The sequence below is a fragment of the Alligator sinensis genome, unplaced genomic scaffold, assembly GCF_000455745.1.
Source record: "Alligator sinensis unplaced genomic scaffold, ASM45574v1 scaffold746_1, whole genome shotgun sequence".
Lineage (NCBI taxonomy): Eukaryota > Metazoa > Chordata > Crocodylia > Alligatoridae > Alligator > Alligator sinensis.
Genome location: NW_005841959.1, coordinates 2,635,713 through 2,657,488, shown reverse-complemented (window position 1 = coordinate 2,657,488; position 21,776 = coordinate 2,635,713). Strand labels below are relative to the sequence as shown.

General features: G+C 40.6%; 1 protein-coding gene across 6 annotated transcripts in view; it reads left to right on the top strand.

Annotated features, from left to right (window-relative positions):
* The window catches only part of DMD (dystrophin), a 1,961,037-nt gene that overhangs the window by 648,616 nt on the left and 1,290,645 nt on the right, over nucleotides 1-21,776 (top strand). For all 6 annotated transcript variants that reach the window (XM_025200207.1, XM_014518487.2, XM_025200208.1 and 3 more), the window contains one exon: nucleotides 10,742-10,892. In XM_025200207.1, the coding sequence (XP_025055992.1) occupies nucleotides 10,742-10,892 (151 nt within the window). The remainder of the gene's footprint in view (nucleotides 1-10,741; nucleotides 10,893-21,776) is intronic.

Below are 21,776 nucleotides of genomic sequence, written 5' to 3'. Positions count from 1 at the left end.
TTCCTGCTTACATTCTTCTTCCCTTAAGCAGGACAGGTTTGGATCCTTAATAGGTTTAGATAATGCCTTAACAAATATTTGCTAATACTTGAAAAAAACCCACAGAAACAAACAACGAACATCTGGCATGTGGATAAAAACAAATCTCTTCAGCCCAGAATGAAAGCCCATTCCTTTGCTTCTGAAATCACAGGTATGACAGGCACAAAGAGGAAATACCAGAAGGATGAGGTTGCCTGGATTAAATTCAAGAACATGAAGGACATCATATAGGATAATTAATCTCTCATTTAGTGTGTACAGAGAGTCCTACACCCTGAGGTACAATAGATCATAAGCCTGAAAGTGATCCAAATAATAAGTAAGACTAAGGAATGCTATCCAAGAAAATGGAATACACATTTGCCTTGTGCCTAGGGGTATATGAAGAAAACAGCATTTTTAATAAGTAGCAGGAAACAACATTCTATTGTAATATTAAAAATGCATGCACAAAATGTAATTCTCTTTGAAGAATAATACAAACCAACAAACCTGGAAAAAATTACCAACTGTAAAGGACTAGGGTTTGTATTAAAATGGAGATACAGAGAAATAAAACAATAAAATATCAGAATGAAAAAGGTGACTATTTTATGCTAACATGATTTCAGTAGCATTATACTAAGAGTGCTTTCCTAGTAGAAACATTGGAGTTCATATCCTTTATTCGCCAGTCCTGTAACTTGCCAAATCTTGGAACTTCAGAGAAATGCAAGACACTCCAACATATCTATCTACCTGTATAGTGTATTCGCCCTCTAGAGAACATTTCCTTCTTGATGCCAGGGAGCATGATCATTTAAATTTAACAAAGAATTTCTGGTATGGTTACAAAACAAATATAAATAACAATGGACAAGAATTTTTGTGGGTGATATCTTTTATTGGATAAACTGCAGTGTTGAGATAGACTTAGACAAGTTTTTGGGTATCACAAACATGAAGGAAGTTAAATCAATTCAGAGAAATATCTGCATGTTGAAAGAATGTTTCCCAAATCTAATTGTATGAGTAATCATGGCAGTTTAATATAAAATGTTAATAGTTAATATTACAATGGAAATAGGTTTATGTATTACTATATTTGTGTATAATATTGTATGTCTAGTACTTCGGTAGAATTGTATTAAATCTCAGTCTTTGGCTATTTGCTTCTTAATAGCACAAATTATTTAAGCTCTAGATAGTCAGGTGTCTTCCTTTTACTCCCTGACAAGCATGCCTAAATCTTTAATTACTCTTTTAGCAACAGTGGATTTAAAATAGACTCTTGCATTCAACTTTAAATCTAAGAGAAGACTGGAAAAATGATTTTTGTGTTTTATTAATGGGTATAACATGGAGAACTGGTGAGAAAAATCACATATAATGCATTCAGACTCTGCTGACAGAATTTGAAATTACTTCTTTCCTTTTACTCAGAAGGTATTTTCAAACTGAAATATACTTGATGAAGGGGAACATTAGTGCAAAAACAGGGTGCTGCTTTAGCCAATTTCTTCATTACTTATGCTATTGTTTTTAATGCTTGTACTTGGGTAACTGTTTTTAAATGTCATTTTAGGGAGGACCCAAAAGGAAAGTTTGACAGCATTAAATTAACTAAAAATACTAGAATAAAAACTGTACTGACAATATTTCTCACTTAATAAGTGTTGACAAAGTCAAGACTGTAGGGAGCCCAGTTGTACACTGACCCCACATATAACCTGAGCGAGATTTTTTTGGCTCTTTTGGGGGTGTGAGGGGAAGGTATTTATAATCAGAACAATACCATATATCAGGGGTCAGTAACCTCTTGTCCAGAGACCAGTTTTGATCTGTGAAGCCATCTTACATGGCATGCAGACAAAGAGCTTCAGCAGCAGTCACTTTCCCATACTGCTGTGGGGAAATAAATCAGCTGTGGGCACTCTCCCCTGACCACTGTAGAAAAAAAATTGTAGCAGTGACTGGGTCTTAGTGCCTGCCTTCAACTCTGATCTAAACTCAGTCAGTTTGGCCCAGGTTACTACCCACTGCCATATATCCATCACTAGTATGAATAACCTACTATAGTCCATTCATAACACCTGAAGAAGTAGCTGTAGTCTATGAACGTTCAAGCCTGTCTGAATGCGTTAGTTTTTAATGTGCCCCCCTGCCCTGCCTCCTGCCCAGAGTGTAATATGGAAAGGTTTCATGCCAGATTTAGTCACCAGCAATAGATGTTGATTTTGTTCTGTTAAAGTTCATTAACATAGCAAGCAAATTGCATGTTAGCTAGGATGTTTGCAGTATAAATAGTTTACTTCCATTCTATTTTAAAAAAATGTTAGTAAATCCTTGCTTATTTTTCACCATCTATATTGTATCCAGAGTATGGTGCTTCACCCTTGAAACCAGTGAACTATTGACAGCTTAGCTTTAATGAGAAATGCGAAAGTCCTTCGCAGCACGTTATAAAGCATGTGTTTGACCTTCTTTTTAAAGAAAAATAATTGTCTTTCATATTAGCACTTCTTTCTTTTTTTTTCTCCAGTGTAAGAAGCTTGATCCCCTAATGTAAACAAAATAATACATTCAAATATTTTCATTTTTAATTTTCTATTTCTCTTGATATTTTAAAAGTAAACACATAATAAAAATAGTACAATTAATTATCATTTTCCTTTTATAGCAGATTATATGAAACAGATTAACTGGTACACAGACATTTATAGAACAATTAACATGGTTTCAATAAATAGAGAAACTGAGTATTCACTTCATGTAATAAATAATTATTTCATTCCTCAATACTGATTAATCTGAGACATAATTTGAAATAGATATAATCTTGTGCTCAACTACTCAAAAATGAGGTGCGGGTAAGGGAGGGGGGAGAGGGAGGTGGGCAGGTAAACAAACAATTTCAGTAAAAAGGGAGAAATTCTAAGGCGTTTTCTGTTTTGTAAGGTTCAGAAAAATGTGTGGGTTTTTTCCCCCCAAAATATTTTTTTATTTTTCTTCCTTCTCCCCTTGCTTTTCATTTTTAACACTGACTGCAACAAGATTAATTTTATATCTGGGTAGTTTTTCCACCATGTTTCCATTTTATTTGCTGTTTGTTCCAAACTCTGGAAAAGTAGAACAGTGGTAAAAAAGAAGACATTCAGTTAACTTTACAGTTCTGTTTATTCTATAACTTTCCAATACTGGAGATGTTTTTACTTCTTTCAACATATTACTTGTTCCAACATTAAGAAAAAATTAAGAAGGTACTGAGTGACAAAAGGTAAAAATTCAAAAAGCACAAAGAATAGAAATCTAAATACATTTTTCCGTTGTAACCCTACACTAGAAGGTGGTAAGGAACCCCAGGATGTCATCTCCAACCCCCTGCTCTAGGCAGGATCATCCCTGAATCGTCCCAGTCAAGTGTCTGTATACTGTGTTCTTAAAAACACCAAAGATGGGGATTCCACAACCTCTCTGGGTAGCCTGTTCCAATGCTTAACCACCCCAATAAGTGATAAAGTCCTTTCTAATCTCCAACTTAAATTTCCCTTATTGAAATAAGATCATAGGAGAATAGGGCTGGAAGGGACCTCTCAAGGTCACATAGTTCAGCCCCTTGCTCAAGGCAAGATCATCTCTGAATAAACTACTGCAGCCAAGTATCGGTCCAACCTGCTCATGAACATTTGCAGGGATGGAGTTCAACTTCTTTAGTTAGCCTGTTTCAAAGCTTGACCACCCTCACAGTCAGAAAGTTCCTCTTAATCTCCATCATACATTTTTTCTGCTTTAGGCCATTGCTCCTAGTCTTATCCTCTGTCGCCACAGGGGAGAGACCCTGTCCTCTCTCTACTCACCTTTCAGGTATTTGAAGCCTCTTCACAATCCCCCCACATTTCTCCAAAGTAAACAACCCTAACTCTTCCAGCCTTTCCCCATAGGTCATGTTTGCCATATTTGTAATTATTTTTATTACTTCCCACTGGACTCTTGGAAACCTCCAGCTTCTGTAAGTTATTCCTGACCTATTTTTCCACTACTCTAGGCTGCTTATCTCATCTCCTATTCTTTCTGCCATCTGCACTTGTCATCAGGTGGTCAACATTATTCATAAAGACTGAAGTAGAAAGGCAACCTTCTCTGCATCATCTGCTGTTAGATTGCCAGATGAAGTATTTAATGCCTTTTTAAAATTTCAGTCTTCATTCTGTTGCAGACACAATAAGAGAGAGAAAGGGGGAAATGAATTCAATTAAATATGTTGACATTGATTTTTTTATTTTTTTTTCAGTCTTTATGAAAATAAATGAGAACTTCATAAAAAATTCCAAATTTTTTGTTTTTGTATTTTTATATTTATTTAAGTTTTAAATGATACATTTGAGGATATACACTTTTAAACTATATGCAAATTCAGTTTTTGTGACACATTTAATCCTGTAGTGACCTTGGCATTGTCAAATAGATGGGGTTAATAAAAAGTTATAAGAAAAACAAGCCTAATGGAAACCCCAACCACTCCCAACTCAAATTACTGTAGAAGATCAAAACAAATAAAAAGAGTCAATGTACATGCATTGGCAGGAACTTGCAAGCTGGTGCATGTGCCCACAAAAAAAGTCAGAAATTGGTAGCAAAGCAGCTGAATGTATCACAAGGAGGATTCAGATTCCATCCAGGAGTGGATCCAGGGTGGGGGCAGTAGTGGAATTGCACCCTCCTTTGATTCCTTTTAAATCAAATTCCTTTGATTTATTTTAAACTGAATGGTATAGTCTTATGCCCCTAACATATTAGTAAAGTGACTAGTTTCTTTCTACCCGACAAAAAGATGTGTTGTGAAGGATGCACCATGCCATGTACACCCCTCCCTTTTCAAAATCCTGCATCAATATATGATTCAGTCTACCTCACACACACACGTGTGTGTGTGTGTGTGTGCGCGCGCGCGTATGCATGTGTTCGGATGGATAGAGAGAGAGAAAGATGTAGTGTATGTACAGACTTTCAACATTATGGCATTTGCCTTTACTCTGGTATTCCAGTAATTTAATTTCTGTGTGTTGTGAACGTCAGTATTTTAATAATTGCTGTACTTCAGAAAATGTACCAAGTGAATGAACTTCAGACTAAGTGAATGAACTGTTCTCAGCATTGAACATAATGTTGTAGGATAGTAATGATCCTATAATAAAAAGTAATGCTATCATCATCAATATGAACGTTTTAATAATCACAGCAAAACATCCTGAAATGAAGAGTGATTAATATTTTGTAATAGAATTTGATCTCTCTCGAGAAACTATAAATCTCGAAGGTTCATAGAGAAACTTGAAACTTATTTTGCTTAACACAGAATTATTCATGAAGACCATGATACTAACACAGTTTCATTTTTACGTGTAGTTGTGGCAGAGTGCATCAAGGTTTTAAAAAAAAAGTTATTGCACAATAATTAGATCAATACACTATTTTCCCACTGTGGCCCTGCAGTACTTTTGTATATTGAGATATCTTTGTTTCGCTCAGAATTGTATTTATGCTTTTAGGTGCTAAATAGATTATCTGTTACGACAAAACATTTTGTGTAATTAGGCAGGTTCAAATATAATCACTTGATTTTTTTTTTTTTTTTGAAAAGCAGAATACCTTTATTTATTTTTTAGTTTAAGGGACAGTCATCAAAATAATAACAAAGTAGGAGAGTGTGTATGAATATAAAGATCCTAGGAAAATATGTCTTAGCTTATATACAGCTGTTTTACTTTCTATCAGGCAAATCCTCTTTCTCTCAGGAGAGATCACAAATGGGCTGATATTCAACCTTTTTTTCTACCAGAGTAAAAGTGGCTGCTCCAGTAGAAAAATAACCCCGGAACAACTAACAGGGTAAATTGCTTCAAGGAGAGTTTATCCTGGGAGACCAGGTAGAATACAGCCAGGGGAAAGCTCCCATGCCTTTCTGAGTCCAAGGTCATTAGTGTGGAGAAGGTGCAGGGGGCAGCTGATGTGATGCATCCCATAGACCAAGAGAGGAGGGGAAGAGAAACTGCCTGATGCTTCTCATCTGATTCTTACACTGGAGGTCACAATGTGGGATATAGGCAGGCACTTTGCCACGCTGCTCCCTTCGTTTAGCTGCCAGGCACCAGGAGCTGAGCAACAGGAAGCAATGTAGCCCCTTGCCTATTTCTTGCACCAAAGTTCCTGGTTTGCCCCAGTGTTCCCTCTGCTCGGTTCCCAGGCTCCAGCTGAGTGGCAGGGACAGTGATTTAAAAGTTGGCATGGCCAGGAGCTAGGCTCAGGGGTGCTTTACGCAGCACAGTTTCTGACCTGGCCAGCTTGCCCTTGCCCCTGCCACTCAGGTGGCCAGTGAGAAACTGGTCTAGCAAGGAAGACAACCAGTAGGGAATTGGGCTGGGGAAAGCCTCCCCAAGCCCAACTCCTAGCCACACTGCTTTTTAAGGGCATTTTTACATGTGTTTCCAATACAGCGTCGGGCACTTTTAATTAGTGAGCCACACTAATTAAAAGAGCCCGCACATCACATGTATTGGCAGTGCAGCACACCTCTGTGCTGAGAAAATGATGGCAGAGCACTTTGAACTAAAGCACATCAAACGTATGTTAGCCTAAAGCCCACTGCCACCATTTTCTTAGCATAGAAACACGCTGTGCTGCTGATACGTAGGACTTGCAGGGCTGCCAGAGTGCTCCAGCAGACTCGATTAATTGAATGGACTTCCAGCGCATCAAAGCAGGCTCCCCACATGTGTGTAAGTGCCCTAAATGACCATCTCTACCAATCAGCTGAGCAACTCGGGTGGCAAGGGAAAGCTAGCGGGGACAGGCTTAGCAGGGCCTCTCCCTGGGGTAATATTTGTTCCACAGGTGTGGAGTGGGTAACAGCTTTGCCACACACTTCCATTCCCTTGGTTCTCTGACACCAGGAGAAGAGTGGAGGAAGCAGCAGTGCAAGTCCCCTGCCTGCTTCTCACACAAGAGTCTCCAGTGTGAGAAGTGGTCAGGGGGCTTTGACCTGCTGTTCCAGTCCCCCTGGGAACATGAGAACTGTAGCTGCCTATGCTTTCTCCAGACTGGAATCACCCTGGTTTAGAAAAGGTTCAAGGAGCAAAGGAGAAGGGGAGCTGCAGACTGAGCATCTATACTGCTCCCTCTCCCAGAATCATTTCTAGCAGTGGAAGCTTTCCACTACTAGAAATCAACATGTGTACCCAGACTTCATTATTCTGTACTTCTAATATGTCGTACTGGCTTATAGTCTATATTGGCTTCTCATCCTTTCAACCACGAGAGAAAAGAGAATTAGAGAAACAAATGGGAAAAAGAGAAAGATGGAGGAAAGCATAATCATGTAAAAATTAGGGAGTTCTGCTGGTGTTTTTTCCTGAGTCTCATCTCCTTTCAATTAAAAATATTCTTAATATTATTAATGTAAAGTGGGGGAGGGGGGAATTGCAACAATAAAGCCACCTATTTACTTCAATTTAGCTTATACGAACAAGTGGCAGAGTCTCATGAGAGTTCCTGTCTGATGACGTGGAACATGGGGATAACTCTGAACTGTGTTTAGAACTGTGTTAACCTGCTGTGCTGCTTTATCTGTTGACTTGGTAATGCAGCAGTCTGGATTGCTAATCAGCTATATGGGCAGATCTAAAATTTTGAAAAGGGGGATGCAGATGCTGAGGTGCATCGTCACATATAAAACAACACATTTTTCTCCAGTTAAAAGTAAACTAGAAGCTTTACTAGTATGCTAGGGGCATAGGGCTCTATTATTCAGTTTAAGACTGAAGCAAAAACAAATATAATGTAATTGGAATAAGTTAAAAACACTGCAGGGCTGTGAAGTAGGAGCTTCATTAACAGGAGTAACTAACAGTAGAATTGCTGAACAAAGAAGTTTGGCTGGTGAAACATAAAGACAATTACAAAGAAGAAAGGGTCGTTAACACCTGTGGAATTAAGAGTTTAGAAGGGATCAGGTAGATTACAGTGAGCCATGAAGTCAAGTGACTAGCTCAGCACTCCTGAATAGAAATGCTGCTGCCACTGCCAGGCAGTTGGTTTTAAACTTTGGGTGGAGCAGGAATCAAACCACAGCACTTCCCCTGGTCATATGTTTATCCTTTAGATTTAATACATTTTTAATTGCAAAAGATAGAAGATTTAAAGGCATTCATATTATCTTAATTTTTTCACTTGAGGCATTAAGAGACGATGAAATAAAAGTAAAGAAGCTTTACTGACTGCCTTGTGTATTTATTTATCCAGCACCCATAGACCTTAGCGCAGCATAAAATTTGGAAAGAATTCTCTGAGGGTATTTTTTTTTAGTTATTTTAGTAATCTGGTTGGGAATCTGAAATGGGTATCCAAAGACAATTGTCATATCTTTATTTTGGAGCAGGCTATCCTTGTAGGAGAGAGAGCGTTGGGAGGTGGGGGTGAGATGGGGAGGGAAGATTAAATAATCTCTTTTTTATTTCCTTGTTTAATTAAAAGTAAATTTAGCTGGGTCATCTTTTGCTGACTTCTGCCTTTTATGACCAACTCAGAATGAAGGAATGAATACAAAAACTACTAGTAAATTAGCTCTATTTTGAATTATATCCTTGAAGGCACTTCCCTTTCTCTGTGTATCTTGAGTGAATCAGGCAGCCAAGGTTCTTTGCGTAGATGTGATATCTTTTATTAGACCAACTGAGTAGTTGCGAAAAAGTTCTTGGCAAGCTTTCGGGCACAATCACCCTTCTTCAGGCATAGGAAGTCTCTGCTAGTCTAAGACTGCAAGGAATGAGAGAAGCTAAAAGTGTGGGAGGATGTTAATGAAAATATAAATAGGTGGAGATAAGCAAGACAAAACATAAAGCAGGGGAGGGGGAAGAGAGCAGGGGGAAAGAGAAAAAAAGCAAAAGTTAGAGGGAAACAACAGTGACAAAATACAAGGTGGAAAAGAAGCTGTCTGTGAAAAAGGGAATAGTTGGAGATCAGAAAAGCAGGGATAAGAGAAGCTAACTATGTGACAGGATGTCAGTGAAAATATAAAAGGGTAGAAATGAGAAAAACAAAAGGTAAAGTAGGGATGGAAGGTTGAAGAAAAATGGGGGACAAAAAGGCCAAAAGAGAAAACACTACAGTGGTAATAGTAAGGTAAAAAAAGAGGCTATAAATAAAAAGGAAATGGCAGGGAACCAGGAAGAAAAAGGAGAGAGAAGGGGAGAAGAGGGGAGAAAATGTGGGGAGGTCAGGTCAGGTACCAGGTGAATCAGATGTCAGGCAGGTTGTAATGTGTCATAAATCTGCTTGAGTGAATCAGGTGATTTTTCCCTAATACATGAGTCTTTCTTTTCCAAAAGAGATTTTAAAAATAAATAATGGTTCAATTTCTGTCAATTGAAATGGGGTGGGGGAGGTATGTGTTGTACTTGAGGAAATATACATTATTTTTTCTTTAAAAGAAGTATTTTACATTGCCTAAAACTTTTTCAGACTTCACTTCAAACCAGGTATTAGCTCCACATAAGAGGAGCTCCTGTGCAAGGGGAAACTTCCTTGTGCCTTTCACCCACCAACAAAAAAAAAAGGCAAAGTATAAAATCTAAGATTGGTAGACTTGGAATCTCTACCTACACAGTGCTTCCTGATTGCTAATGCTGTCCAGTTCTTCATCTGTGTCATTTTATTGACATATAAAAATTATACAAACAATATCAAGTTTTTGGACTGAGTTACTATTCTTCCTACCACTAGTTAAGCAAATGAGAGCAGTGTATCTCAACCAGTAGCATCACTTGTCCTCAGTAAAGTCATTTTTAGACCATCTTCTAGCTCTTTAAATGTATAGTTTTAGTTGTTTGAACATAATGTGCATTTCTAGTACAAACCTGTATATTTATTTTCATCACATAAATTGATTGTGTTCTAAAAATCAGTATTTTATAATAATTACCCTCACTGGAATCTCTAGTTGCTCTGTATACTTAGAAAAGGATGTACAAATGGTTGCTGTTGTCAGTAAAGATTTATGGAGAAGACAGGGTAGATTTGCATCTTATAGACTAACCAAAGTAGATAAAAATACATATAACACAAACTTCCTTGGGCTGAAGCTGTGACTTCATCAAATGCTGTGAAAGGATATGCATAAAGCAATAAATAAAATGAGATAAAAATTTGAATACAGGAAACAGAAGGGAAGCGGAGAGAGAGGGCAAGGTGGGATGCAAGGCAGTGCTGGAGAGGCAAACAAGCAAGCAATAAACTCATGGGAACAAAGAAGTAAAAAAACTAAAGAAGGAAGTAAGGATCATGGGAACGTGGGGCTGGAAGGGACCTCAAAAGCTCATCTAGTCCAGCCCCTTGGTCAAAGCAGGATCCCTGATTAAGTTATCCCAACCAAGTGATGGAGATTCTACAAGTTATCTAGGCAGCCTGTTCCAGCATCTCATGAAAGCTATATCAACATTTAAAACATTTTGCATTAACATTTTGGAACTTTGTTCCTCGAAAACAGGTTTTCAGTTTTTGCCCCAATTTCAGATAAATGTAAATATTTAATTATTGAAGTTTCACTTACAGTTGTCATTCCAGTTTGTGACTGGCTCTGATATTCATAGTATTAGTCAGAGTCTGATGATTTATGACTGCTCTTTTCATATACAAATTTTAAATAACATTTTTCCTTTTTTTCAAGTTTACATAAAATCCTGATGGACCTGCAGAATCAGCAGCTAACACAGTTAACTGAGTGGCTAGCAAAAACTGAAGAAAGAACAAAGAAAGTTGAATCAGAACCCCTGGGTCCTGATCTGGAGGATTTAAAACGCCAAATAGAAGAGCACAAGGTATTTATGCAAGTTATTGTATTTATGCCAGTTATTGTATTTTATCACTGGAGTCAAATAATGGTTTTCAAAATGAATAAAACCCATTATTTTTCACTTCTTTAACAGTCCTAAACTTAATACTAAATTACAGTACTATAGAATATTTCATTTGCTGAAGTCCAGGCTTTGTACGTTGACCAAGTATTTTAACAGAGATTATATCACAATTCAGACTTTTTTTAGTGGTAAAATAGATTTTCTTTACCTCCTTTTTCTTACATTCATATTTTACTGAAATAGAAAAACTGGTTAGACATCAAGGAAATAATAAATTGTAATATCCTGTTATTACAAAGTATAATAAGAACATTTCAAATGTTATTGTTAGCATGTTTTCTTCTTTTTGTCACATTGTGATTTTTATCCTCACATTGGGTAGTAGCAATGAGACCCTTTTTTTTTTTTTTTTAATTGGGCTTCATAATCTCATTAGTATTTCTGGGATTCTGAGTACACAGTCCTAGTGCACTGTAAAGTATTTAGACTCTTGTTTTTAGTTTTGTAATGGAAGCATTTTGAGGGGGAAAAAGCGGGAGGAGAGATGGTTAAATATGAAATAAATCAACAATTGAAAAAAAAAAGGTGATTGACTAAACTTTGGGATTTAATATTTTTATGTTTTTTATTTATTTCTTTTGTTGGAGTTTCCTAAATATGAAGACGAGTTCAAACATGCGTAGATTAAACTTAAAGTAATAAGAGCAAAAGAAAAGAAATTCAATAAATGAAATAAGATAGAATGCACCCATGACTCCCCCCTACTGCTGCATTCTAGGTCAAAATGCTGCACTCCTCCTATGGGCTCTCTACCTCCCTCCCCCATTGCTGCATGACACGGGCACCCCTCCTCCCACTACTGCCTTGGGCCTGTGGCCCCAGGCTCATCCTCAGCTTCTCCAGCCATGCTGTTCCGCAGTGCCCCATCCCTTGGCCAGGGGGAGGCAGCAAAAACCAGAGGAAGCCTTAAGACTTCAGTTGCTGTTGCAGTCAGAGCGATGGTGAGAATGGTGGCTAGACAGTGGGCTAGGGGCCTGAACTCTGACAGTTGGACAGCACTGGATTAAAGTATCTAAATCAGTGATTTAAACCAGCTCATCAGTTTTGTAGCATCAAAAAGTTTTAAGGATCTGATGCCTGCTTAGTGTCCTATATGAAGAGGATGTGATTATCTTAGTCCGGTTTGTGGAGGGTCTGTCTTCACCTCTCCAAACCCACCTTCAGGAATGAATGCATTTTACAGCTGTCTTGGCCACAAGGAAATTGAAAACAGCTTAGAGATTGAACAGTTCACTCTTCACATTGTGATAATTCTTTAGTGCCATGAGTAAGGCATCTTAAGTAAAGAAGCATAGAAAAGTGGGTACTGTCACTTCTATTTATGCTGTTACCATTCTCTGCAGAAACCTGTCTTCAGTCTTCAGGCAATAGCAAGTAAAGATGGAAGGACAACCTGAGGATAAAAATAAAAAAGGATTTTGAATGTAACAAGTGAAGTAAACTAAGAAATTATTAACTTTTAACTTCTTTTTTGTGTTTGTTTGGGGATTTTTTAAATATTTGAATGCTCCTAGCATTAAATCTAATCCTGTCTTATGCCAGTTAAATGTCACTTTCTCCTAACAAAATTTCTTCTCAATAATCAGTGAGTTTCAGAGTGTATTCCTAGCTTCCATGAGGTCAGTAGCCATTTCGTTTGTGACTTTAATGAGCTAGGGGCCTTACAAACACTCAGAAAAGTACCTCTTTCACACGCAATCCATAAATCTGGATGTAATGAATCAGTTAACGATCTTGTTGCATGCTTGAAAAATTAGTTTTCAGCTCCATCTTCTCTACCTAGAACTGTTTGGATAGTAAAGTGACAAAAGAAGATTATTTGCTTATTTGTTTGTTTTGGGAATGTATTTAAATTCTGCTCAGGTTTAGAAGCTGTTTGTACAGCCTTAATAATTGGAGGTCGAGATGTCTGCAAACATTTAAATGGATACTGTGAATGTTGCAGATAATTTTAGCCTGCATTATATTCTGCATCAGTACCCTGAATTGTCACTACCCAAAGAAGCATGTTCCAACAAAGATAAAAAATCATAGCCGTGTAAAATGCATGAAGAAAACAGTTGAAAATAAGTTTTATGGCACTCAATAGGAATATGAATAACACATCTGTTACTTCATTTTAATATAAGTTTAAAAATACCTTGTGGGCTTTGTTTTCCATTTTTTTTTCCAGAATATACGTTTTTTGGTATTACTATTATAGAATTTGAAAGGAATTGTAGTTTGGAAAGTACAAAGAAAGAGAAGATGGGATTGAATTGATTGAGCAGGTTTTGGCAACAATGGTGGGTTTGGTTGTTTGAATGAAAGATGACAATTTCCTATCAGTTCAAGTTAGATCACTGTCCTCTGGCATCCCAGCCAGCTTTGCGGACCATCCCACCCCTCCTTTGTAGGGATGCCCTAGCACTTGGCCTGTGCTTGACTGCTCTGGCCAAGCAGCCAGCAGGCTCTGCCCCTGGGCTGTCCTAGCCTTAAGACTTCAGTGCTGTTGCAGCCAGAGCAATGGTGAGAATGGTGGCTAGGCAGTGGGCTAGGGGCCTGCACTCTGACAGTTGGACAGCACTGGATTAAAATATCTAAATCAGTGATTTAAACCAGTTCATCAGTTATATGTTGAAGAAGCCCATGTGGCAGAAGTCAACAACCACCTCCCGTGGGTTGATGAGGATCCGCCTCCCTGCCACGTGGCACTTTGCCCTGCCTGAGGCTTCTCGTCCTCCGTAGGCTGCTTGTCCCATGTTGCTTCCCTCCCACAAGCCTCCAGTTGGCTATGTCCAGGAGGTTCTGGATGACCAGGCAGGCCTGCCAGCTGGCCTTTCCAGCCATGGACTTACCCATGCTGAACTAGCTGGCAATATAGCAGAGATGGAAGGAAGTGGTCAGCTTCATGATGATGATGGCCACCCACTTCTCTGGAGTGAGAGGTGGCCATATGCTGACATCCTGGTGTGCAATGTGGGGGTCACCTATATGGCAGTGTCAAAGAAGGTGGCCTGGTGAATGCAGAAGGTCTAGACCCACTATTTATCATCCCAAGTGTCCAGGACAATCTGCTCCCACCAGTCATTGCTGATGGCATAGGCCCGAAACTGGTGCTTGACAGTCTGGAGGTAGTGCCAGAGCACCCCAGCATCCATGCCATCTTGAGTGGCCTCATCCTTGTCAGCCACTTGGAAGTCATTGGCCTAATCCAGGATGCTTAGTAGGCACAGAGTGTGGTGCGTCGCCCCACGCAGGATGGATAGCTGCTGGCTCGGGGGGCAGGAAGCTGTGTCCCATGGAGACCAACTACCACAACATGTCCACATGGCTGTGCATGATGTTCTGCAGCCTCCTTCAAGAGTTGCAAAGGGTGACAAGCAGTATGCATTGCAGCTCCTGGGTCTGTGTGCTTGGGTGTGGGTGGTGGGTCATCATTGTGGGGTGTGGTTCAGGCTGGGACACCTATAATTCACGGGGCAGAGCACTTGTTCTAGGGCTCTTCTGGAAGCCTCAGGGCAGGACATGGGATAGGGTCTGCAGTGAGGCAGTAGGAGGCTAGAGGCATTGTTGCCCATGCCTGTTAGCCAGTCGGGGTGGCACAGCCCCTTGGCTATGCTTTGCAGTCTGGCAGTCCATGGAGCCTGCAGGACATACTTGGAGGCATACAGGAACGCCCCCCCCCCCCCCCCCCCCCCCCGCCGGCCCCATCCCCCAACAGCTGGTGCTGCCCCTGCCCCCCCCCCCCCCCCCGCCCCTGCCACCTGCAGGCCCTAGCCACAACAGGCTGCTGCATGCCTTGCCACCCCCAATGCAAACATGTATACTGTTTGTTCCCAGTCTGAAGTAGGGCACTTAGAGAAAACTGCATAACTTAGATCAATTCCTTCCCTATTTTTTTGAATAGGTGAACGTGGTCTTTCTTTCACACCCCTTTGCTTTTATCATATTAATTTTCTCTCTCTGCCTCTGTTTGATTAGCTCCTGATCCTATGTTTCCATCCACTCTATTTGGTACACTCTATTTTCTGTCTTCTGTCATTAAATTATGCAGTCTTAGCCCTTTTGTGATCTCTTTTTCTGTGTAGTATCATATATTGCTCATGACTCTGAGATTAGTACTTTATTAGTATCTCTGTTTGGACCCAGGTGAAGAGTTCTGGCTGCAATCCCAAGAATAGCAACTATTCAGTAAAGCAAATTTAGAATCACTCCCATAAATGGTATTTGAGACTAGCAAAAGCCACTGGAGTTCTTAACATCCCACTCCTTTAGTTAACAGTGCAGGAAACTTTTAGCTGGACAGTACAGGAGGAGAGCGTCTGCAGGAACTGTGCCAGCAGTAACTCCAAGAGATTTTATGGTCGCAAAAAGCCACATAATATACAGATCTTTCACTAGGTTAGTTAATATATTGTGTAGTAACAGTACAAATACTTGCAAAAAGCTATTTGTCATTTCACCTCTATTTTATGTATTTTATTTATTGCTGCTTTTTTTGTAAAACATTAAACAAAGAAATATTTCTCCCTATAAAAAACAGAAAACTATTGAGATAGCTAAAAGATCTATGTGGATAAGATACTACAAATAAGCATATGACCTTAAAATTAATACAGTTAAACTCGCTAAAACATCCAACTTTTCAGAGATGTGCATCTTTGCTGAAAAATTTTGCAAAATTGCAGTTATATGATCCTAAAAAGCTTCATTTACCAGATGTCATTGAAAACCTGGAGACATTCGGGAAACTTACTTCATCAAGTGTTTTCATGAAGATGATTCACGGAGTTTTTTCTTGTGTTCTGGATATCTTTAGAAATGTTCCAATAAGAACTATATTAATTGGTAATAATACTTTTTCTGGTTGGCTGCCCTCATAATAGCATAATAGCAATGGTAGTATTAAATATGGGAGCAGATGTATTTGTTTTGGGTTATTTGGGGGAGACTTTTTTTTGTTTGTTTGTTTGTTTTGTTTTGTGGGGGTTGGAGGGTAAAGTTTAGTTGTTTTTGGTGTATTGAATCTATAAACCCACTGGGTTTGACTATTTAAAGTCTCATTAGGGAGAGAGAATATGGCCCACACTGAGAAACATCAGACACCTCTACTCTTTAGAGCTATTTTACCTTCTCTACAATACCCTTTTTTCTTCTATGTAACGAAGGCAGTGTTTGTTAATAATATATGTCTTGTTCACCTGATTGTATTCTGTCTTGTTGAAAGATGACCAGCTTCTGGAGGTCTGTTCTTTTGTTCCTTTGTGACATGACTGGTGCCTGACACACTTCCTTAAATAAGAATTATTATCAAATTAGGACATTTCCCTGTTTAATTACCTTTGCCCTCCTCACTGAGAAAACTAACCAGTTGGGTCTCAGACTGTTTGACTGATGGTTACTCTCCTAAATTTAGGATAGTCTTCTGTTAAATGTCTCTTAACTATGTATTTAGGAAAACTGGTTGTGACTAACTTTAGATATGCTAACTAAATCTCTAGGCTAGGGACAGACATTACACATAAACCAGTTTAAGTGATCAGAAACTGGTTTAGACCTGTAGCAGAACATAAGTTCAGTGCACATAAACCAGTTTCAAAATGTCTGAAACTGGTTTAAGATAAACTTGGTTGTGTGTAATATCAGACTTAACTGATTTGGGTCAAGCCTGAGACAGTGCATGCCATAGTGTGGGTTTAAACCCTTCCCTAAGCAGAAAGTCCTGCTGGGACCTGGCCATGCCTCCCCCTCTCCCCCACCCCCCAGCTCAGGACTGTGTAATGGAAGGGAGGGCTGTTGTTTTAGTGCCTCCCTCCCCCCTCCCCCGCCACCTTGTTTTGTCTTCTAGCCTGAGCTTCTGCAAGCATGTGCCTGCATTTCTGGAATGAAAAGGAAATGTCTATCCACCTCCAAATTGGTTCAAGCATTGCAGATTAGACTAACCTGCAAAGATTGAATCAATTCAGGCTCAGGCTTTTTGAATGTCTGTCCCTAGCCTTAATGTCAAACATCTAATAAACTTAAAGGATCTGAATTGCACTTGGAGAGCTGAGCTCTTTTCTGGTTTTCATGTGAACAGACAGCAACTTGATATGTTTCTTCCATATTTAAATGGTTTGATGGGGCTGATTCCATTTTTCTTTCTTAGTTTCTATAATTATTACACATTAAAGCATTATACATAGCACTTGTCGGAGAAAATCCTGTATTTTATGAAACATATGTAATATGATATAGTGGAAAGGGGCAATTTGTCTGTTGTTGGCAGAGTATAATTTAAATATACATTGATGTATTACTATTTCATTCCTTTTCATCCTTAATTTTAATGCAAGGACTCAGTTAAGAACATTTTTACCTATAAAACTGGAAGGGCAGCTTGTCTGTGAAAAAGGGTGGCAGCTGTGTTTAAATCTGCTTATATGACATTGCTAAATTGCTCTTTTCATTTGTCAGTTTTTGTATTTACGTATTTTTGTGACCATTTATGAGCATTGTCTTGGTCTGTTTCTCTAATAGTTCGATTTAATCCTCCCTCCCCCTCCAATATTATTATTAACTGTGGCAGAGAACAATTGTGTCTGAGGTTTAAGCAGACTGTGGAGCTGCGGGCAGGTGCAGTTAGGCTCAATTAGGCGGTCACATGTTTGCAAGCAGGCCACTGGATTAGATGAGGGCTGGGCAGCCAGGATATAAACTCAGGCCCTAGGAGCTGAGCTGGCAGTTACATCTAGGGAGCCAGTGGAGCAATGTTGCAACGTCTAAGGAGAGCAGCTCCCAGAACATCTGGAGATCACGGTAGGAACTATAGGGATGGAGGAGGTTCTTGTTCCTGGGTAAGACCTGAAACTGCACCCTGCTGGGATTGGATACTGTGGTGAGGCAGTCTCCAGGAAATGCCACACCTGTGCCTCCCCACTGAAGGGCGAGGATGGGGCACGCTATAGCTTCAGCTCCCACTGCCATGTGGGTACCCCATGGAGGGGAAAGACTATGGTAGCACACCCCAACAGAAAAGCGCAGGGTCTAGTTCCAGTGAGGGGAGCCTGAGACAAGGGCCGAGGCTCTCTGAATGGGGCCTGAGGCCCAAGGGGTGTAAGACCCAGAAGCTCAGTGAGGGATGAAGCAGTGACCCCAGCAAGGGATGAAGCAGTGGCCCAGAGAGGGGCTAGAGGTCAAGTTCAGCCCAGTGTGGGGCAAAAAGTTGAAGGCCGCAGAGAGTAAATCCTGCAGGTGGCAGGAAGGATAGTGCACAGGCTGGCCAGAGTGTGTGAATGATGAAGCCCGAAGGACCATGTAGAGTAGGGCCTGGGGGCCCCAAAGGGCTGTACAGAGTAGGGCAGAATGAGTGAGGCCCAGGAATGGGCGGAGTGATTGAGACCTGGAAAAGGGCAGAACGTTAGAGACCCGGCAAGGGGCCAGAGTTGTCAGCAGTTTAGATGCCATCTGTGAGACATGGAACATGGTATAAAAGAAGGTTCAGAGCTGTGTATTTCACTCTTGGCATTAAGGTAACCAAATGGGCAGCCTCCTGCATATAAACACACATTTTTTTGAAACATCGAAGGTGTGACAGGTGAGGCAGGGCAGACTGTTCTAAATAGGTGGGTGGAATGATGTTGTGACTGGCCTCAAGACGGCCCATTGCCACATTAGCAATGAAAGGTAAGCCCTTTTTTCTTGTCCCATAATTTGGACCTAAGATATCTTTGTTATCTTGCTGTGTTGGCCTATATAGTGTATATTTGGTAAGCTGCCATACATAAATGTTCACATCAAACAAGTAATGCAAACACATTCTAGTTTAAGGAAAGCTGGAAAAGGTAGCAAAATCTGTCATTTAGTTTGCCTAATACTTTTTAGTCACTAACCTTCACCAGACTTCTGTCAAGGTTAAAATATTCCAAGCTTATTCTCTGCCCCTGTTTTTTTCTCTGTCTGTTTAAATTTCAACTTTAACAGTTTAATGTTTTCTGGGACCAAGTTAAGGAAAATAAGTCATTTTGCCAAAGTTGTTTTTTTTCCCCCACAGTCATTTCCCTGAGAAACTCTACTGCCTCTGGGATTTGAAGCAGAAACTTGAAATTTGGCAGTGGGATAATCCTGGGGTTATGAGGGAGACTTTTGCTTTCCATGTGAAAAATCTACCAAGATTTGCCCAAGTTTTAAGTTTCTTTTTCTACAAGCTCAGAAGTGCTTATTAGAGGCTTGATCCTACAATTCTATTCATCTCCTTTGCCCTCCAGGCCCTCAAAGCTCCCTACATATGCTGCCTACCCCCAGTTCACTTCAATCTCACAGAGCTCTGTAATGCAAGCTGCTGCCTCTAGTGAGCCTCACAGTAATTTCATAAGAGCTAGTGCTCCAGGTTTGAGAGCTATGAGCAATATAAAAGTAAGCTCTTTAACCAAAAGGAATCTGTTCCATCCTGGGAACTAGGAAAAGACTATGAATTCTGGTCTCCACAAATTCAACAATTGGTGTTAATTTTGTGAACTTCCCAGCCCTTACAGTATTAAGCAGATATTCATATATTTGAGGGTCAGAGGAGGCAGTTGAGCAGTGACGGTCAGTTTTGGCAGAGCTTGGAATAGAATTTAAGGTCTCTTTGACAGGTCTAGAGCTCAGCAAGTCAGTCATGATACTTTTCCCAGTGATTGTTGGTCTTTGGTGTGCTGTCAGTAACCATTGGCACACACTGCCCTCCAAGAGTCTTGTTTTCCACTCTATTTTTCTGTCTAGTATGCACACCTCTAATAATATGGTTTATCACATCTATTTCTAGTATCTGATCTGTGTAAAGTAAACAGCTTCCTATTTCTGCTATTACTAACTTCAGTTAGTTGCTTTGCAGTAGATCAAATGGGTTTGTGCTGTGGAGCTGAAGGATCTGGGTTCTAAACATCTGATTTAAGCAGTAATCAAGTAATCATTATGGTTCCAGAAGACACAGTTTTTCCCCTTCTCCTTTTTTTTTTTTGGTTTCCTTAAAAGAAAAGCCCCAGAAATTGCCCACAAGACATTTTAAAAAATTCAAAGGGCTCAGACAGAAGTGATGATTTTTGTCCCATCTGGCCATAGAAACTGGTTTATATCCATGATCAAACACAAGTGCAAAGCTGCTAACCACTTAAAAAATAGCTGATCAAGTGAAAATCTGAACCCTCATTACATAAAGGGTCAGATGAAGACATTTCAAAACAGAGAGTCTTCTGTAACTTCTTTCTGCTTGCCTGCAGCACTGTCACTGTTTTCAGAATGGGAGGGGAGAAAGGAAAGCTAGATTGTTGGATCTGCGGGTGGTTTCAGCTGCTGCTGAAGGGTGCAGTGGGTGCACTGGAGCATCTTTGAGGTCTGGGGGTTCCAATTCACTCACTCCACTCTCTAGCGCAGGCTGGAAAATGCCTAAAACAAGCTGCCTCTGCTTCCTTTCTTTCTGCAGCCTTGCAGGCAGATGGGGCCATTACTAGGAGAAAATGGCCACAGGCTGGCACTGAGCAGCTAGATTCCCCTCCCCCCTGGAACCATCAATGAACTCCTGTTTGTTCCAGGGGATCATTGTAACTCATAACGCTTCCTGCAAAGTTTTTTTTAGTTACCAGCAGGGAGCTGCACTTCTGTCTGCACCCAAAATTTGCAAAAGTCAGATTCACAAAAGCTTGGAAACTTCAGGATTACTGTTACCAATGCAATCTTAATTGGAACACCTTCATGAGATTTTAATTTGATGATCACATCATGTTTGAACTCCAAGACTCTTCTCTTTCTGGTGTACAATATGGAAAATGAATGAGGCAGAGGTTTCTAAAGCAGAAAAGGGCATTGTGTTGTGTTGAAGTCCATAGAGAAACTAGGTTCATTTCCAGGCTCTTCCACAGATCCCAGTGTGATGTAGGTTAAAAGACTATTAAGTAGAGGTGCACCAATACACTGGTCCAATATCAGATCAGCACCGATGCGGTGAGGGAGGGAGTGGGGCTGGGGTAGGCACCGCCCAGCTGGGGCGAGGCAGGGTGCATGTGGGATGGAGCCTCGACTGGTCCGCTGGATGCAGGGGGAGCGGTTCCCGCTGCTGTGCACCACGCATCCAGGAGGGTATGGGTGGGAGTGTGCCTCTGGGTCTGCACGTGGTGGGCCAGGCAGGCTGCAGCCCGCCCCCACCCCGATAGCCCCGCTCCCATCACTGCCGCTGCCCACCACCCCATAGTTCCCCTCCCAGCGCTGACACCACCTGCCCTGAGCACAGCGCTGTGGCCTGCCCAGCCTGCCCAGCGCAGATCTGAGGGAACATGCCCTCTCCCCCTTGTGCCCTCCCAGATAAGCGGCAGGAGCACCGGCAGGAGCCACCCCTCCTCCCTGCAGCCCCTGGATGAGCTGACCGCACCTCAGCTGGGAAATACCTATCCCAGCCCCAGCTACACTCCCTTTCTCACTGCGGGGGGCATTGATCTGCATCCCCATGCCCCTTCCCTCCCCCTCCCCTTTCACCACAACAGACTTACCAGCTGCACGCAGCTGTATCAGAAATCAGATCAGTATTGGCCGATATGGCTCCTTAAAAATTGGCTTGGTATCAGCCCCCAAAATCTCTATTGGTGCACCCCTACTATTAACGCCTATATATGAGGGTCTGAATTGTGGCAAAACAATGTAATGCATTATTATTATCATTAATATGTGTAATGTTAACACTATGGTATTCTGGGGTATACTGTGGGGTATAACAATATAGATTCATAGATTCATAGATGTTAGGGTCGGAAGGGACCTCAATAGATCATCGAGTCCGACCCCCTGCATAAG